This window comes from Podarcis tiliguerta, assembly GCF_965153285.1.
Source record: "Podarcis tiliguerta genome assembly, chromosome: 2".
In the NCBI taxonomy this organism is placed as follows: Eukaryota; Metazoa; Chordata; class Lepidosauria; order Squamata; family Lacertidae; genus Podarcis; species Podarcis tiliguerta.
This window is the reverse complement of record NC_139535.1, coordinates 108,958,667-108,976,430: the sequence shown is the minus strand read 5'-3', so window position 1 is coordinate 108,976,430 and position 17,764 is coordinate 108,958,667. Positions and strand designations below refer to the sequence as shown.

The following is a 17,764-nucleotide window of genomic DNA, read 5'->3' as shown; positions in this document are numbered from 1 at the left end:
TTATTTTCAAATCTGAAAGTTGACAGCTATGACTCTATCCTGCCTCATAGGGTTGCTGTGACCCTCCTTAAGGAGGGGTGAAGGTTGTTGAGTTGTTGTTTTAAAGCCATAATTGTCCTACCCACCCACCTTCATGAACACAAATAGAAGCCATGTGTATGTATAATTTGGGGACAAGCATTTTATTCTTTTTCTTTCGCATTTTCTTTCCCAGTTTGAGAAACCTCATTCCCAAAAAGGCAGTTTTCACCCCAATAGATGAGCGAAAGAGTCTGCAGACCAAACAAAGCGTTTCCTGCTCATGCAGAGTGTAACAGGGACTTTTGGCAGCGGTCTACCAGCTCCACCTGGTACGCAGGCTGAGACCCTCCCTGCCCGCAGACTGTCTCGCCAGAGTGGTGCATGCTCTAGTTATCTCTTGCTTGGACTACTGCAGTGCGCTCTACGTGGGGTTACCTTTGAAGGCGACCCAGAAACTACAACTAATCCAGAATGCGGCAGCTAAACTGGGGACTGGGGGCGGCTGCTGAGACCACATAACGCCAGTCTTTAAAGACCTACATTAGCTCCCAGTACATTTCCAAGCACAATTCAAAGTGTTGGTGTTGACCTTTAAAGCCCTTAAAGGCCTCGGCCCAGTATACCTGAAGGAGCGTCTCCGCCCCTATCGTTCTGCCTGGACACTGAGATCCAGTGCCGAGGGCCTTCTGGCAGTTCCCTCACTGCGAGAAGCAAAGCTACAGGGAACCAGGCAGAGGGCCTTCTCGGTAGTGGCGCCCGCCCTGTGGAACACCCTCCCATCAGATGTCAAAGCGATAAACAACTACCTGACATTCAGAAGACATCTTAAGGCAGCCCTGTTCAGGGAAGTTTTTAATGTGTGACATCTTAGTGTATTTTTTGTCTTTGTGGAAGCCGCCCAGAGTGGCTGGGGAAAGTCAGACAGATGGGCGGGGTACAAATAATATATTTTTTATTATTATTATTATTATTATTATTATTATTATTATTATTCTGGCAACGCTTCTCCCTATTTTCTAATGTTTGGTACAAATGAGGATGGCAGATAGCAGTGATTTTGAATAACCTTGTGCTAAAGTGTGTGTGTGTAATTGTGCAGTTGAAAAGCTTCCCTAGGGTCATCTAGTCTAAGGTTACCAGACGACCCCGTTTCACGAGGAAGGTCCCCGGATTTACAAATCAGTCCCCTGATAAAATCCATCTATTCTGTAGGAAATTGAAAAGTGTCCCCGGATTCATTGAAAAGAATCTGGTAACCTTAATCTAATCCAACTCCCTGCAATGCAGGAATCTCAGCCCACAGCCGCCAGCCCCCCACCCAATTAGAATACACGCTGTTTCAGTGTTTAAAAGAAACTGCGCAAACCATGTTGAAACACCTTATTTGGAGACAGAAACTCTTCTTTGTTTTCATCTTCAGGCATGTTGCATCCTTAAAGTGCTCCTTTACTGTGTCTGTTAGTTACTGAACTAACGCAGGTTCCTAAATGAATTGTCACTATATAGTAGATAAGAACTACAGACTCCTATGGAGACACCACCACGACCGGTGCAAGAGTGGAGCAAAGCTCTGTGTACATTTGGATTTTCTTCTTCTTTGAAGTGTGGGGTATATAACGGGGACTTGGTGCAGCCAGAAAATCTGCTTTTAAAAACCTGGTTATGAGCAGCTCAACTTTGTCCCAGAGAGAATGAAGTGGCAATCCTATTCTACTTGCCTGGGAGAGTAAGCCCCTCTAAACTCAATGGGATTTAATACTGAGCAGACATGTATAATAGGATTGCCCTGTAAGTAAATCACTCGAGTCAAATGATTTTTTCCTCACAAAGCAGTACATTTTTATTAATAAGGTAACAGCATTCTACACTTACAACTACGAAAACAGTATTCAATCATTCTTTGTCCTGTCAATAAAGCTCTGGAATAGGTTTTGGTTTTTTAAATATTAGATCTATTTGTCCATTAGAAAAAAAAGCCCAAAGATGTACAGAGGAATAAAAAGATAGCATTCGCCTCTAGGTCTTCATCATATTTACCACCACTATAATTAAAATATAGATTTGTCTCTTTAAATAATTCTACTGATTTTTTTTATAAAGTGCATTGCATGATTTAAATTACACAAGGCAACAAGAGATGATTTGTGTTTCACATTTGGAAAGAAGCTACTCCTCTCATATTGTACAGGTTTGGCTTTTGCATGCAGACTTGGCAAAAATAAACCCCAGCATCTCTGAAAAAAGAGCAGCTATGATTCAACTATCATTGTCCTTAAAATGTCTAAAATCCAATTTACATTTTACAATAGACCATTTTCAACCCATATTAAATAGCTATTTACACATTCAATTATACCACAAAACCCGGTGCAAATTGTTCAGCATAGGCATCATTAATGGATTTAACACAGGAGCCGGGTATCTAAACCACTCTCCCAAGCTACTGGGAAAATACAGCAGCCTGGTTTGTTTTCCAATGATTGCAAACAGTCTTCTATCCTCATGGCTTAGGGCAGACAACCAAAAGACAACCCCCCAAAAAACCTTCTTTAAAAAAAAAAAAGAATCAGAGGAAAAACAGCAATAGATATGTGTGAAAGATTCACAATAGAACTAAGAGCTGGCTTGACTTAAAAAAAAAAACAAAAAACCAGGGCTAGCTCATCTATAAGCAGTTTAAAATAACACACGGGTTGGGGGAGCATATTAGGTTCCATTCTTCTCCACATTGACAGAACAAGCATATTGATGCCTCCATCCCTTTAGGCTTGAGGGTTATTTCCTGAGACAGGATGGAAATCTCGCACCTAAGACTGTGATTCCTACAAATGTTATATGCCTTTTCGTTGCAGGCAAGTCCCACTCTCCCTCCACCCCTCAACCAAAGAAAGAATGGCAAGGAACTGCTAATTTCCCCTTTGCAAATAAGCCTAACAAGCAAAGCTACACACAGAAACCTCTCTCAGAATCGGCAGCGTGTCCTCTAACTTAGCACAACCGCTTCTCACATTTTGGGAGGGGGGCAGGCTCTGCAAAGTGCATCCACTCAATAATGTTCTCCTGGATAAGCAGCTGGGCATCTTTCAGCACAGCAGTGCATGCCAGGGAATTGCCACAACTCCCTGGCGCATGCCCACTGTGTGTGCGCAGATGCACATCTTCAGCATGAGGCTGAAACACTGCTAACCATGTACAGTGGTGCCTCGCAAGACGAAATTAATTCGTTCTGTGAGTTTTTTCGTCTTGTGAATTTTTTCGTCTTGCGAAGCACCACTGTGCATTGACGGTTTCCCATAGGAATGCATTGGCGGTTTTTAAAAAAAGGCGCAAGACGTTTCGTCTTGCAAAACAAGCCCATAGGGAAATCCGTCTTGCGAAGCAACTCAGAAAACGAAGAACTCTTTCGTCTTGCGAGTTTTTCGTCTTGCGAGGCATTCGTCTTGCGAGGTACCACTGTAAATGGCTGTATGGTTACATGCAAAGTCAGGTTGCAAATGCCACTACAGTATCCAAAAAACCCTAAAATATCTGTTTTATTAAAAACATTTGACAAGCCTTTCTGAAGTCGCTGGATAAAGTGGCTGATATTTGCCCCTGCAACTCAAGTGGGCTTTGAAAATGAGTCTGGAAGGCTTGCATTACAAGTCTATCTATCTTAAGAGACATGTACTTTCTTTTTGTCCCCACTGCCAGGCTGCAAAGGTCTGTGAAAAGGGAAATAGTTGTACTGCTGGGAGGTTGGGGGGGGGGACACCACAGACTTACTCCATGTGGGTGGGCTGCCCTTGTGCCAACTCTCCAACGAGCATAGAAGGAAGTTAAAGACTTTGATGAATCCGACCAAATCCTAGTAATTAAGACTAATTTTAGAGTAAGAGATTCTAGCCATAACTTTGGGAGGAACCGATTCATTGCTCTGGAGCAGACTCAAAGCACTTTGCACCATAATTACTTTCTACCCTACCCTATTACCCTACTGACACCTAGTGAGCAAGAGGGAGATTTCAATCCAAAAAAAGGAAGCTCCCTTCCTTTATTCCCATATGCAAAACCCTACCAGCACAACTCCAAAGGATTTGTTAAACTAAGGGGTTCAATGTGACCTTCCTTTATTCACGGAACTGATTTCTCGTCATCTCACCAGACATTTTAAGTGACAATCTGTAGCTGTGTATACAGTGTGCAAATTGCAGCTATTGCAGTAATAAAAAAACCCCACACAAGTACAATAACACATTGGTGAATGTACACTATGTGTTTAAAGAGAGTAGTACACTTGTACATATTTGATGAATAGGCCACTATCTATCAAGCGACTACGAGAGAACGTCTATATTCATCTTTTCTCTCTCTCTGTTGTTGACAGTTATTTTTACAATTCTGTTTTGTGCAATTAATACCTATGTATCCTCCAATCTTACTTTTGAATTCTGTGGGACCAAGCATGTTCTCTGCAAATAAATTATTTTATTTAATATTGGCGATGAATTACTTCCCTTTTCAGCACACAGCTCCCATGTGCTTTGTTTTTCCAGAGGTCATATACAGTAGTCCAGAAGTTGTCAAACTCACAAAATGTCACTTTCAGCCTCCCTGAGTGTTACTAAAGGCTGATTATAGCTCCAGCATGAAAATCACCTCTGCAGAGTACTTCTCAATATGACGGCTGGAATGTTTTAGGTGCTACTTTGCATGTGGCTTATCCTGATAAAGGGTGTTTCCCCCTTGCCACTCCAAAGTAACCCAAAGTGATCCTGCTGGCTTGATGAGAAGCCAGTTCTGTACTCCTCTTGGCAGCTGGCCGTGCTTGAAACAGTGTAAGAACTAACGCTGCAAACAGGACATGAGTTGTTAGCAGGCTTATTTCTTGGGAAACAAGGCTGCGCTCCAGGCAGGGGCTTGGCTATTAGGAAGTCAACTCCCAGAGTGTCTACACCAGGTCACAGGCCAAATATAATTTTCCTCCCATTACAAATTTATTTAGTGACAACAATGTGCTAGGCACACTAAAAAAAAGTCAGAAAGATGACACAGGTTATTTATTCCGGTAAACTTGGCTGTGTACACCCCCCCCCCCCAATTTTACTCTGCAGCCAATGCACTCCCACCACTGGTTTCGGAAGAGGTGTACATACGATATTATCTTAATCCGTATCTCTCTTCCATCTCTCCTGCATTTTGATGCATTTCCCCCCAAATCACCTTTGATCCAAATTAAGGAAAAGAGCAACCTAGCTGCATTTTAAGCTGGTAATGTGTACACAGCCCGTGTTTTTCCTGTTTATTCTTAGGTTAATAAATACTTTTTATAGTACTGAAGAGCTCTAAAGTTTGGCAGAAAATTATGAGAGGTGAGGGGAGTTGACATTTTGCACCGAGAATAACAGTTACTCTTCCCTGCATGTTACAGTCATTCTGAACCAAAAGCTCTCAACGTGTTAAAAGAAAGAATATCCCATGTCCAATCCATCACAAATCTTAAATTCCACCCTTTGTTATTCAACCATTCACCTTCCATTTAAGACACAGCACAGACGTTTCAGTTGCTGGCTTGAAAAGCTCAACATTGAAGAAAGCAACAAGCGGTTTCATCATGGCAAAGCAACAAGTGAGAAAGCTCTTTAGTTTTGATAGGCAGGAGAGAAGGGGCTGGCTTGTGAATTGCTGCTCAGCAGCAATGCAAAATATGAGGCTGAAGATATACAAACAAGGCAGCCCCCCTCTGGTAGTGTGGAAAGGGAAAAAAAATCAAAACTCTTGCCGACAGAATATACAAAACTTCAACTTGGGCCAAAGCTCTCAGTTTGCCACCAGCGGGAAGCTGGGCTGACTTCTCCCTTTACTTCAACAGGTTTCATTCCCAGTCACCGAGTCAGGAGATCTCATTGCCAAAGACTTCAAGGACCAGCGGAGTGAGCTGCATGCTGTGCTCCGGAAGAAAGGAGAGGCAGCGATATTGCTTGGAATGCTCCTCGTTCAGGCTCCGGAGGTCTGCAAGTTTCTGGATCATCTTGGGATAGAGCAAGCGGTTGCCCGGAGGAGGGTGTCGGCAGAGAATGTATGTCTGCAGGATAGCTGAAAGATGATCTTGGATGGACTCCACCAGAGCCGTGTCCTGAACGCCAGGGCGGTCTAGGAACAGAAAACAGAAACACACCTCCAGTGACCAGGGTAGGCAAAAAGACAAAGACAACAAGAGTCTTCTGTTCCCTCTACTTGTGGTTAAGTTTGACTTTCCCCCTCTTTTGTGTTCTGAATACTAGTTCCCAACAATCGGCCCATGCTGTCTGATACAGTGGTACCTCGGGTTACATACGCTTCAGGTTACATACGCCTCAGGTTACAGACTCTGCTAACCCAGAAATATTACCTCAGGTTAAGAACTTTGCTTCAGGATGAGAACAGAAACTGTGCAGCTGTGGCAGTGGGAGACCCAATTAGCTAAAGTACCTTATGGCTTATATTTTTCCTTCCATGTACACCCATCACTCAAAATGTAATTGTGGCAAAACAGATGCTTGCATTCTTTTCACACAGGATAGCATACACCACTGTGCGTGTTATTTCCTATATAGAAATTATATCCCAGAAGTGGCTGGCTTGTAGATGCCACCCGTGGTTGGTGTTGGTTTTAATCTACAATTAAAACACAGCCGGAAAAGGCAAAAGTTTCTCTTACCAGGAGAAAGGATGCAGATGGCCATGAGGAGAACATGTTCTTCTTCATGCAGGTTCAGCTTCTTCAGGTTGATCTGAAATTTAACAAGGGGCTCAAGCAAGTCCAGGCTATGCCCAGCTGAAACAGAAACATAAAAATCCTTTTGAGAGGCAGGCTCTAGATTCTCGATAGATTTATCAGCTAACGTGAAACAGAGCAAGAAGCAAAATTAAAGATAAATTCACACATGGACTGGTCAGCCAATCCTGCCTGGAGACCTCACAAAAGAGACGAGCTCACTCATGCTCAGTTGGCACGATAATACTATCCTCCTTTCAGAACAGGAAACGCTCCAGTCCTGGAAACGTCCACATATGTTCGGGTACAAAATGAATACCAAGGCTGTACAAAGAATATATATCTTCAGATGCCTTGTTACCATTTCTACTCACACGTTTAGGAACTATTAAGGGTCAAGAGCTTTCCCTTCTGATGCGAGAGCTGGTGTTTGCACACTCTCTCCATCAAAATGAAGCATAGTCAGCCTGCAAGTCACTTAGGTATGATTTCACTAAATTATCTCCCGGCCATTTCAGGGTTGGCTAGCAATGATACATTCTGACACCTCCAATTCTGTGACTTTGGCTCCATTTTGCAAGTGCCACGGCATCTTCAAATAATTAGGGGTTTGAGAATTATAAATATGATGGATATGATGGGCTGCAGGCACTGCACATGTTGATGTGAACAGAATACCCAAACTGACGATTCACCCATTACTTATAAGGACCAATTTATATGAATGCTTTTTGAACTTCCCACTTTCTCCATGCTGGAGAAGTTACTTTTGACTTTCTGCGGGTGGAGAACAGAGATGGCAAAGTGGTTGTCTGAATTCTGAAACAGGCACCCAGCTTTTTATTGAACACATCACACAACACTGTTTTTTGCTAGTGTTTGTAGTGGCATGCTAAAAGCTGGAAGTGAGTCCATTATGAAGCAATAAAATGGCCCACCTCCCTACCCAGTTGCCTAACTGTGATGACTCAATGGTGTCTTCACAATTGGAGAAAAACCTGAAAAGGCAATCGCATGAATTGGTTCCAAAATATCAATAGACTAAGTGAGAAACACAACTCTCCCTCATTCTTGGATTCATCACCTAACTTCCATTATTTCTCAAATTATATTTTCCAAACCATTTTGCAGAACCCAAAAAGCAACATATAAATATTTTAATCAATAAATTAAGCAAATCATTGGACCACTACCTCACAGATTGTACTTATCCTAACTTTTGCATTACTTTGGCCTTCTGTAGGCCTTGAGTTGTATCTTCTAGGGATAATGATACCTAATATTAATTGTAAGCAAATCAAGATGAGACAAGCTCATTTCGGTGGCTGCTCCAGAGCAGCCTTGTGCTTGACTGGAATCTTATACCATTCACACCTGAAACTACTGTACCTTGAGTGACGTCGCTGATTTTGTATTTGAAGTCATTGCTGCCACAGGTCCAGGACATATCGTCCAGTGAAAATGACTGATTTGAACGGAGCATAATTACTTCAATGACGCTGGATTTCAGTAGAGCAATCTGGTCCTCCGCTGTTAGATCTCTACATTTAGGGAAGAGAGAATATATATCTGAAACCTCAAAGCATCCAGCATCATAACACTCCATTATATAGGGGTTAGTACTGATTACAGTGGTGCCTCGCAAGACGTAAAGAATCCGTTCCGTGAGTCTCTTCGTCTAGCGGTTTTTTCGTCTTGCAAAGCAAGCCCATTAGCGGATTATTAAAGGCTTAAGGGATTAGCGGATTAGCTGCTAAAAGGCTATTAGCAGCTTAGTGCCTTAGAAAAAGGGGGTGGGGAGCGGAAAAAACCCCCCCAGGAATCGCAAGACATTTTCATCTTGCGAAGCAAGCCCATAGAGAAATTCGTCCTGCGAAGCACCTCCAAAATGGAAAACCCTTTCGTCTAGCGGGTTTTCCGTCTTGCAAGGCATTCGTCTTGCGGGGCACCACTGTATTTGCTTCCTTCCAGCGCTACAATTTGCTGTGTGATACTCAAAGGAGCTCCCTCAGTGAACAATTGTGCACTTCATCATTTCACTGATCTCATTTACTCAACCCTCTGAATGTCAGCCTCTGAAGAACCATGTGCAAAACACTATGGGTTGGTTCACCAGTTTGTGCCCATAACACATTGACTGTAGCATATGTGAATTGTATCCCCCAATTCTTGTACAATACTTTTCAACGTAAATAGCCCACATATTGGGTTAAGAGCCATCAAGTGCTGAGTAATCCATGCACAACTCATATACTTCAACTTTGAGCCCAGTTAATTTTCCCAGCTTGACATGGCCATTGCTCATCATTGTGGGAGTGCAGTGCTGTCCAGTAGATAGGAACAGCTTAAGTTCAATCATGTCAAGTCATAACTGATGCATATCCTGCAATGTGCGGGCAGATAGAAGCTGAGGAAATCCTCATTCAACTGAGCCATGTGTCAGAGTGATCATGTAACAGCTCCATTAATGCTCAATTTACAATGAGAGTTCTAAATAAGCAACCTTACTGCAGGCTAAATGGACGAGGAGAGCGAGCAGCAGAGGCATTAATGACACTGATGTTCTGGCTCACAGCCATATTGAAGGATTTACTCAAATTATGTCTGGTCATAGAAGATAGCTGGGAAAATGTATTCTAAGTTCCCAAACTTATTGAGTTGAAAAATACCGTTCTCCTGGGGAAATGATTTCCTGTATGTATGTATTTATTAATGTAATGTAATGTAATGTAATGTAAGTATTTATTAATACTGTTTAGTTGTTTTCAATTTTTCATTTTTGTTGCAACCAACCCAGAAGTCTCCTTCTGGAAGCTGTGTAAAGGTAAAGGTAAATGGACCCCTGACCGTTAGGTCCAGTCACGGACAACTCTGGGGTTGCGGCGCTCATCTCGCTTTACTGGCCAAGAGAGCCGGCGTACAGCTTCCAGAGCAGCGCATGGAAATGCCATTTACCTTCCCGCCGGAGTGGTACCTATTTATCTACTTGCACTTTGACGTGCTTTCGAACTGCTAGGTTGGCGGGAGCAGGGACCGAGCAAGGGGAGCTCACCCCGTCGCGGGGATTCGAACCGCCGACCTTCTGATCAGCAAGTCCTAGGCTCTGTGGTTTAACCCACAGCGCCACCCGCGTCCCTCACGGAAGCTGTGTAGTGTGGTACAATTTTTAAAACGAATCTATTAAACACACACACAAATACATTCAAGGGAAGGAAAACGCATCAAACCATTCTGAAAAAGCCAAAGCAAGCATCCTTACTTGAACCCTGGAATCATTTTTGCAAATCCAATCACTTTTTGGATGCTGTAGCTAACAAGGTCGGCCACGTGAGGCAGCATAGAGAGGTGTGAGAAGTCCATGGACATGGTTGCACTTTCATCGCTGTCATCACTGAGTTCCACACTCGATAACATCCTGGGCTCTGCAAGATAGAGGGGAAAGCACACAGATTAAAATTTTAATTTCAGATGTAGGGCTTTTTTTGTTTCTTAAATCAAAAATTAAGGCTTTAAAAAGGCCAGCTTTAACAAATGTATTAAAGGTTTCTGTGAAGGAGGATTCAAGTTCAGCAACTGAGCCACAAGATGAGAGGGGGTGGGCTGTGCATCCTAAGGAGCTCTGATCTACAAGACAACGGGAAACTGAATCTGGCAGATGAGAAAACAAATCCATAGCTGGAGATAACATTCCTGGATTTGTTTGCTGTGGGCCTGGAGGTCATCTGGCAATCTTCACATTACCTGGGGAAGAGCTGAAAGTGTCTGAAGAGTCTTCTGAAGAAGAGAAACCTTGTGACATAAGAGAGGAAGATCTGCTTGTGCTTCTTCTGCCTGAATCAAGTCTCACAGGAGGCTGAAACAAAAAAGGGTACCATTCCAACTATTTGTCAATTGCTCTTTTCAAATAACATCTCTGTCTGACCCCAACACGTTAGTTCTATTTGCTGGTAAATTTGTGCACTGCCAAGGGCCCTTTGCTAAGGAAAAAAGAATGGTTTTACACAGTGCTTTTTTCTTAAAAAATAAATAAATGTTTAGGGGTACTCTCATTTTCCTACTCATATTGAAATACTCCCCCTCAATGAGGCCAAACTTAGATTCACAAAATGTTTAGGGGTCCCTGCGTCTCCCCAGAAAAAAAGCACTGGTTTTACATCTCTAAAATATCCTTAGAGCTTTCCCACCAATGAACTAAATGGGAATTGGGGCCAGATTGATACAGAATACTTTTATAAAGTCCCACCCACTATGTTTTACTTCTTTTAAATTTCGCCTAATTCATTTACCCTGTCAACCCATTTCCTTAAGCTTAACGGTTCCCCCTAGGTAAAAATGTTTCTGATGTACCATGATTTTGCCCCAACATGGCTAATTTCTACGGTAATGTAGAAAGGCAGACTTAGAAAGCACACACACACACACACACACACACACACACACAGCATGTTATGAGCCAGAAAGCCACAGCAAATATGATTTGATGTATTTAGCATCTTATGTATGTGAACATTGAAAAGGCATCTGCAAATGCCAACTCACATCGGGTAAGATATTTAATTATCACATTTGTGTCATTTTCAGGGTGGGGCCAGGAGCTGAAGGGTACTTGGAAGCGATAATCCCATGGTGGAGACATTTGTTTTGCTTAGAATATTATCAGCTGGCAGAGAGAGGAGAGGCGGAAGTCTATTGGGAAGTAGCACAAAACAACAAGTGTTACCAGCTCCAAGTTGTCAAAACCATGAGTCAGACAGAGCTGGTTCTCTTTCCCCCACTTCTCTCTCTGCCCCAGCCCTTCTCCCTAGCTCTTACGTGCGTCACTCAAACCCCAAAGCTGAGCTCTAGTTCCCAGCTGTTTCACTAGTTCTTACCAAACAGGAAGGAGTTGTGGCTGCCTCAGCCACAAGTGCTTTCTCCTCCCTGCTCTTTCTTCCTCAGAACTGAGGAAAACAGCTGTTTCAGGACGTGAGTGCAGCTTAGGAAGATGTGCCAACAGGTGGCTAAATGGTGCACCCGCCCACCAGAAGCCTGGCATTCTGGTATCCACACCGTCCAATGGAATAAGTGGCTTCACAATTAGGCCTTCAAAAACAAGCAGCAGGCTCAGAGGCTATGAGATTTGAAAGCACCTCACCCGCAACCAGATCATATTGATTCAGCACACATGTTAATTATGGCATTTAACAAAGCACCAAAAAAAATTACGAATGCCAACGTTTCAAAAGCTTCTCTTAAAGGTAAAGGGACCCTGACTCTGGGGTTGCGGCGCTCATCTCGCTTTACTGGCCGAGGGAGCCGGTGTTTGTCCGCAGACAGCTTCTGGGTCATGTGGCCAGCATGACTAAGCCGCTTCTGGCGAACCAGAGCAGCGTACGGAAACACCATTTACTTTCCCGCTGGAGCGGTACCTATTTATCTACTTGCACTTTGATGTGCTTTCGAACTGCTAGGTGGGCAGGAGCTGGGACCAAGTAATGGGAGCTAACCCCGTTGCAGGGATTCGAACTGCCGACCTTCTGATCGGCAAGCCCAAGGCTCAGTGGTTTAGACCACAGCACCACCTGCCAGTTCCAAAGGCAAAGGTGAGGAAATATCATATACAGTGGTACCTCTGGATGCGAACGGGATCTGTTCCAGAGCCCCGTTTGCATCCTGAAGCGAATGCAACCCGCGACTGTGTGTGCGCGGGTCATTTTGAGTGTCTGTGCATGCGTGAGCGGCAAAACCTGGAAGTAACACGCTCCGTTACTTCCAGGTCGCCGCAGAGCATAACATGAAAACGCTCAACCTGAAGCACATTTTACCCGAGGTATGACTGTAGTTCACTCACAGCAGGTAGATTTCGGGTCTACCTAACTGGCTTCAGTTTGCAGGCTGCATGCTACTTTCTTCCAAGTGAGAAGGGAGCAAAGGTTTCGCTGATTCAGAACTACTGCTTCAATTTACTTATTCCACCAGCAGATGTCCTACTAGTCACAGCCGTAATGAAGTTAGAAGGAAAGTGGGGCCTGAAGCTTACCCGGAATTGGTTGAAATCAGAGTACGTGGAATCATAGGTCTTGCGGTGGGCTTCCAGGAGGATATCGATGGTCCGCTGTTGCTCCTCCAACAATTTGGGCTTTAGGCTCTCTTTCAGGGCTTCCTCTTCCTTCCTCTTCATTATCATCTCTCTTTTCCTCTGAACCTCTTCATCTGTCAGAATAACTGTCAACAGAGGGAGAGATGCCAAACACATTTAACACTTAGAATCCATCTGCTAGGACAAGCCGAAGAGTTAAGTAAATCCAGGGCAGTCTTTTATAAAGACTTGGAGTGATTAGCACTAACGTCCGAGAAGAGAACAAATAACTGAATAGACAAGAAAACCAATGACAATTGGTGAACCTTAAAATTTCATGAAATGTTTACAACTCATTTGCCAAGCAGGAGCAACATTTGCGTGTTACACATCTGAGCAAGATGCTTGGTGGTCACAGAAACCTATCTCTTAAGTGCGCATGGCCCAGTCAAGACTCATACCCATGACTGCATCTGGTAGCCACTGTGAGAACAGGAAACTGAGCTAGATGGGCCACTGGAATGATCCAGCAAGCTCTTCTTATGTTCATAGGCATCTCACAGATGTCAAGGAAACAGAAAGCCAACAGCATTTCTTTCCCTTGTGCAATGATGCACACTCCAAAATGGGCAATGCATTTTCCATGTATGCAGCTGTAAATAACTAGTGGAACAGTGCAGTGCAACTCCTTGAACATCAAGTAACTGAATGGTTGTGGATATATTTCCATTGCTGAGTATTGTGGCATTAGGGCTACCAATACCAACATTTTGAGCATTTCAGGATAGGAAGAGGTCATTTCAGAGGATAACGTGGCCTCTTGTGTCAGAACGCTATCAGAAAAAACAAAGTTTTGCAGCCTGTGTAGACCTTGCAGTTACCGCGGATGTAAATTAGTGCTGGTGGGAAGGCAACTACTGTTGAGTAAAGAGGGGCTGCTACAGATGTTCACACGAGTTGTGTGACATTAATAGGCTATCGGGCATATTTTCAGCGAAGAGAGACAAGAGGTGGTGACCAAACAATTCAGTAGAATCAAAGTTAACTCCAAGCAGACTGGTGTGACTGTTATAGAGAAGAAGCTGCAGGAACGTGAAGTGCTTTAGTGTGCAAAAATACAAAAATTTCAGCAGAATTTCACAATACGCTGCTTTTTAAATACAAGATGGGAAATACCCTGTGCATGTTCTGTGGAGTAAGATTTGAAGGACTGCAAGAAAATGGACTTGCATGCAGAGTGACCACACCACACATTATTTTGTAAATAAAGTGGGCAGGTGTGTCTTGTCTGCTCTTCAAATCAGATGGGTTAATTAGCTCTGGTTGTTTCAATGATTGCATAGATGTTCTGAGGAATTGCATGGTATCTCTGTAGCCACAGCACACCTTAATCCAGGATTATTTTGGATACTCATTTTGTATCACTTGGATTGTTAAAGAATGCCTCTGCGGTTGGGACATGGCAACCTTTTTGGACCAGTGAACACATTTGGAATTATGAGGAACTGCCATAGGTAGCAGTCACAAAACAGATGCTGTTTGGAGCGAGGGGGAAGCAACAAAATGGCCGCCACATTTACAAGAGCAAAGAAAGAGACAGGACTACAAAATGGTGCAGCCGTGTCCTCCATCTCAAAGTGCCTACACTAGCCACTCCAGTGCTTGTTCACAGAAAGAAATTCTTAGCACCTTTCCTCTGTTCACAACATTGGCATCCAATGAAATGTGGGCATATTCAATGTAGGAGATGCCAAGTCAGTGCAAATAGGTACTGAGAAGGAAGACCAAACAGCTTCTCTCGCACATTGTAGAAAATATATTTACTGATTTTTCATGGGAAGAATAGGAGATACTGGTGCCATGTTGGCAACCCCTAATTAGAAAATGGTGGACTTAAATTATTTCAAAAAGATGCTCTGAGTCAAAATGACAGTGTGGCAGATGTCCACACTGGAAAGAAAGTTGGACTTAGAACCTGGGAAATTGGAGCTCATATCTCTCCTCAGCTATTGGTAGCCTTGAGCAATCAAGTTTCTGTGCTTGGAAACTGGAAAAAATGACCTATAACACAGATGCGAGGATTAATGAGACAGAGATTAGGAAGCCCTCTGCACGCTAGAAGTGTTACAAGGGTCAGCCTGCAATGCCTCATGTGCAGGCATGAAAGGACACCAAACTGAGTTTTGCAGCTCAAGCCACTCTGTGTGTGTATACTAGAATTGCAGGGCTCTTAGAGTCTTCTTATCTTCTTAGCTAGCGTGCAGGTATGAGTTGTTGAAGAAGAATGTCAGGCTGGGATCCATCCTGTGGTTGCAGCTGGAGCAGAACCTGTTATGGTTTGCAAGAGGCCGGCACACATAACTTGCTATAACAACGGTCTCCATGCTGCTAGGATTCCAGCAACCAAAGAAACACAGTTGAGCTGGGTATACACATCATGCCCATTCCAGGAATGCCTACTTCTGATCAATTTCAAAACTGTTGCTGATACATTTTTTATTAAGTTGTGGTTATATCCTGATAGCAACAACTGAGGCCAAACCTTTAAAATCTGAGAACTGGGGAAGGAAGACGATTCTGAGCCATTAGGTTACATGAGGGTGGTTCTTTCCCCCTCCCACTACAAAAACAAGGTAAGCCCAGACAATATGTCTCAGATATATACAGTGGTACCTCGGGTTACATACGCTTCAGGTTACAGACTCCGCTAACCCAGAAATAGTGCTTCAGGTTAAGAACTTTGCTTCAGGATGAGAACAGAAATCGTGCTCCGGCGGCGCGGCAGTAGCAGGAGGCCCCATTAGCTAAAGTGGTGCTTCAGGTTAAGAACAGTTTCAGGTTAAGTATGGACCTCCGGAACGAATTAAGTACTTAACCCGAGGTACCACTGTATATATTTAACAGTTATGCTGGAAAATGTCGATGGCTGGCACAAGCTGCAAAGTCTATTACTCTATGTTACATAACACTTATTATTCAATCTTGTCTGATTTCACATAATGGTTTATTGCTCCATAAAAAATAATAATACAGCCAGATTTGTGATTAACATACCTCATGCATTACTCAAAATAGTATCTATTTAAGAGACAGGGAAGTATGTGAAAGATCAGAGTCTCAGCTCCTTGTTTAGAAAGCACAGGCACACATGCCTTTTATTTCAAAGGGAACTAAGAGGGTGACCAAACTCTCAGCAAGCTGTTTACCAGAGACATATTATTCCCTTTTCTCTGAATCACATGCATTACTTCTGGGAAATTTGCACAATACTAGTCACGTGCATGTAGAAATATTTCTACAGGAAAAAGATCACAAACTGCAGTTTCCTAGGAAATCAATGCCACACCCTGATGCATATTTACAACCAGAAAACATGTGGTTACTGAATCTTCCAACCCCATTAAACTAAATGCCATATAGTCAACAAGCTATTTATATATATGTATATAAAGAAAGTAGGAGAGACATCTAAAAGAAATAATAAAGTAAATGTGCAAATCTGTGCAATATGTATCGGTATTATGATACAGCAGCTCTTAGATAAGGAGTAAGAATGCACATCCAGGCTGCAAACTGGTTTGCTCAATTTTTATTTTTTTTATAAGAGCCCAGATTTAGGAATCTGAAGCTGAGACAATTCACTCAAGGCCATCCAATAATTGCAGCTGAAATAAGGCTGGTATCTAGGCGCTAATCTAAAACCACAGTAATAAAACTTATTATTGCTCTATATTGCACTCAACTTTATGATTCTATTACTGAGATTCCCAGATATAAAAAACCTCTTAATTACTTTCAGTAAATCTAAACTGTTTTTGGCCTCAAATCTGAAAGCAGGCAGATTGGAGAAGGAGAGGGATAGTGAAATCTGAAAGAGGTGCAGAATACAGAATGGTTGTGGCAACCCAGCCAGATGGGTGGGGTACAAATAAGAAAATTACAAATTATTATTATGTTTGCTGTATTCAATGATGGAACAGAATGCATAGATTAAATCAAAGGTAAAGGTGAGTTTCAGAGTTCAACAACAAGAAGAGTTTGCCTTGGGATCAGTTCACAGCACCTATTTTTACCCAGCAAGCCTTCTGTGAGTTAAGCAGTCTCATGAACACTCTCACATGTTGAGACTTTGGGCTTGGCATTTCTTAAAAAGAAACATGCTTAAACTAGGTGGTGCAGGCTAGGACAACGTGCCTGTCACATTTGCAGAGCAGCTATATTGTCAGGAGTCAGCTAGTCTACACTGTGGTCTTTATGTACACACTGTTTAAATGGTCAATGAATCTGCCCTGCTTTAATAGTTTGCCCTTTTGGCTATGGCTCACTGAGACAAGACTCTCTCTGTGTAATGTAATAATACAAGCCCAAGAAAAGATTCTCATTTGACGCAGGTTTCTGCCAGACTAGCACCATCATCGAATGTTGGTTGCTAATGTGTGCCAACACCAAATTCGTACATGTGAGTTTTGCATTTTTACATTCAGTGTAGGATTTTTCTTCTACCATTTGTGCACTAAAAGCTACAGTCAAACACTGAAAGACCCTTTTAATGCAACTACAACTCAGCAGCACACTAGTAAAAGAACTTGCAGCCAACAATAACGTTGCTTTTTACTAAGACACTAGCAACCTAAAAAAAAAAAAGTGAGTAACAATTCAGAAGAAAGCATTCATCATAGGACTGGGATGTTGTTTTTGCAGACACTGGGCAGAAGGAACATTTTACGGTTAAGGTGGGGTTTGGAATGAGAGGTCTGGCAAGGAAAAATAAAAGCACCTAGGTCATGTGCTGTAGCAGCATACATGCGTGATGAAAAAGCAAGTTGCTCTGCTATGCAGCCTGCAGCTACTTACAGCTGAGGGTTAATTAGCCGCTAGTGTTTTTCCAATACAAAAGTTGCACAACTCTATGCATGCCTGAAAATGATCGAAAAGATCAAGGTGGTGTC

General features: G+C 42.8%; 1 protein-coding gene across 3 annotated transcripts in view; it reads right to left on the bottom strand.

Annotated features, from left to right (window-relative positions):
• Positions 1–2,575: 2,575 nt before the first annotated feature.
• VDR (vitamin D receptor) overlaps positions 2,576–17,764 on the bottom strand; it is a 79,284-nt gene continuing 64,095 nt past the window's right edge. For all 3 annotated transcript variants that reach the window (XM_083427718.1, XM_083427719.1, XM_083427720.1), the window contains 7 exons: positions 12,777–12,961; positions 10,499–10,610; positions 10,017–10,179; positions 8,147–8,298; positions 6,701–6,817; positions 3,473–6,153; positions 2,576–3,203 (listed from right to left, as the gene is read on the bottom strand). In XM_083427718.1, the coding sequence (XP_083283844.1) occupies positions 5,894–6,153; positions 6,701–6,817; positions 8,147–8,298; positions 10,017–10,179; positions 10,499–10,610; positions 12,777–12,961 (989 nt within the window). In that variant the 3' untranslated portion in view covers positions 2,576–3,203; positions 3,473–5,893. The remainder of the gene's footprint in view (positions 3,204–3,472; positions 6,154–6,700; positions 6,818–8,146; positions 8,299–10,016; positions 10,180–10,498; positions 10,611–12,776; positions 12,962–17,764) is intronic.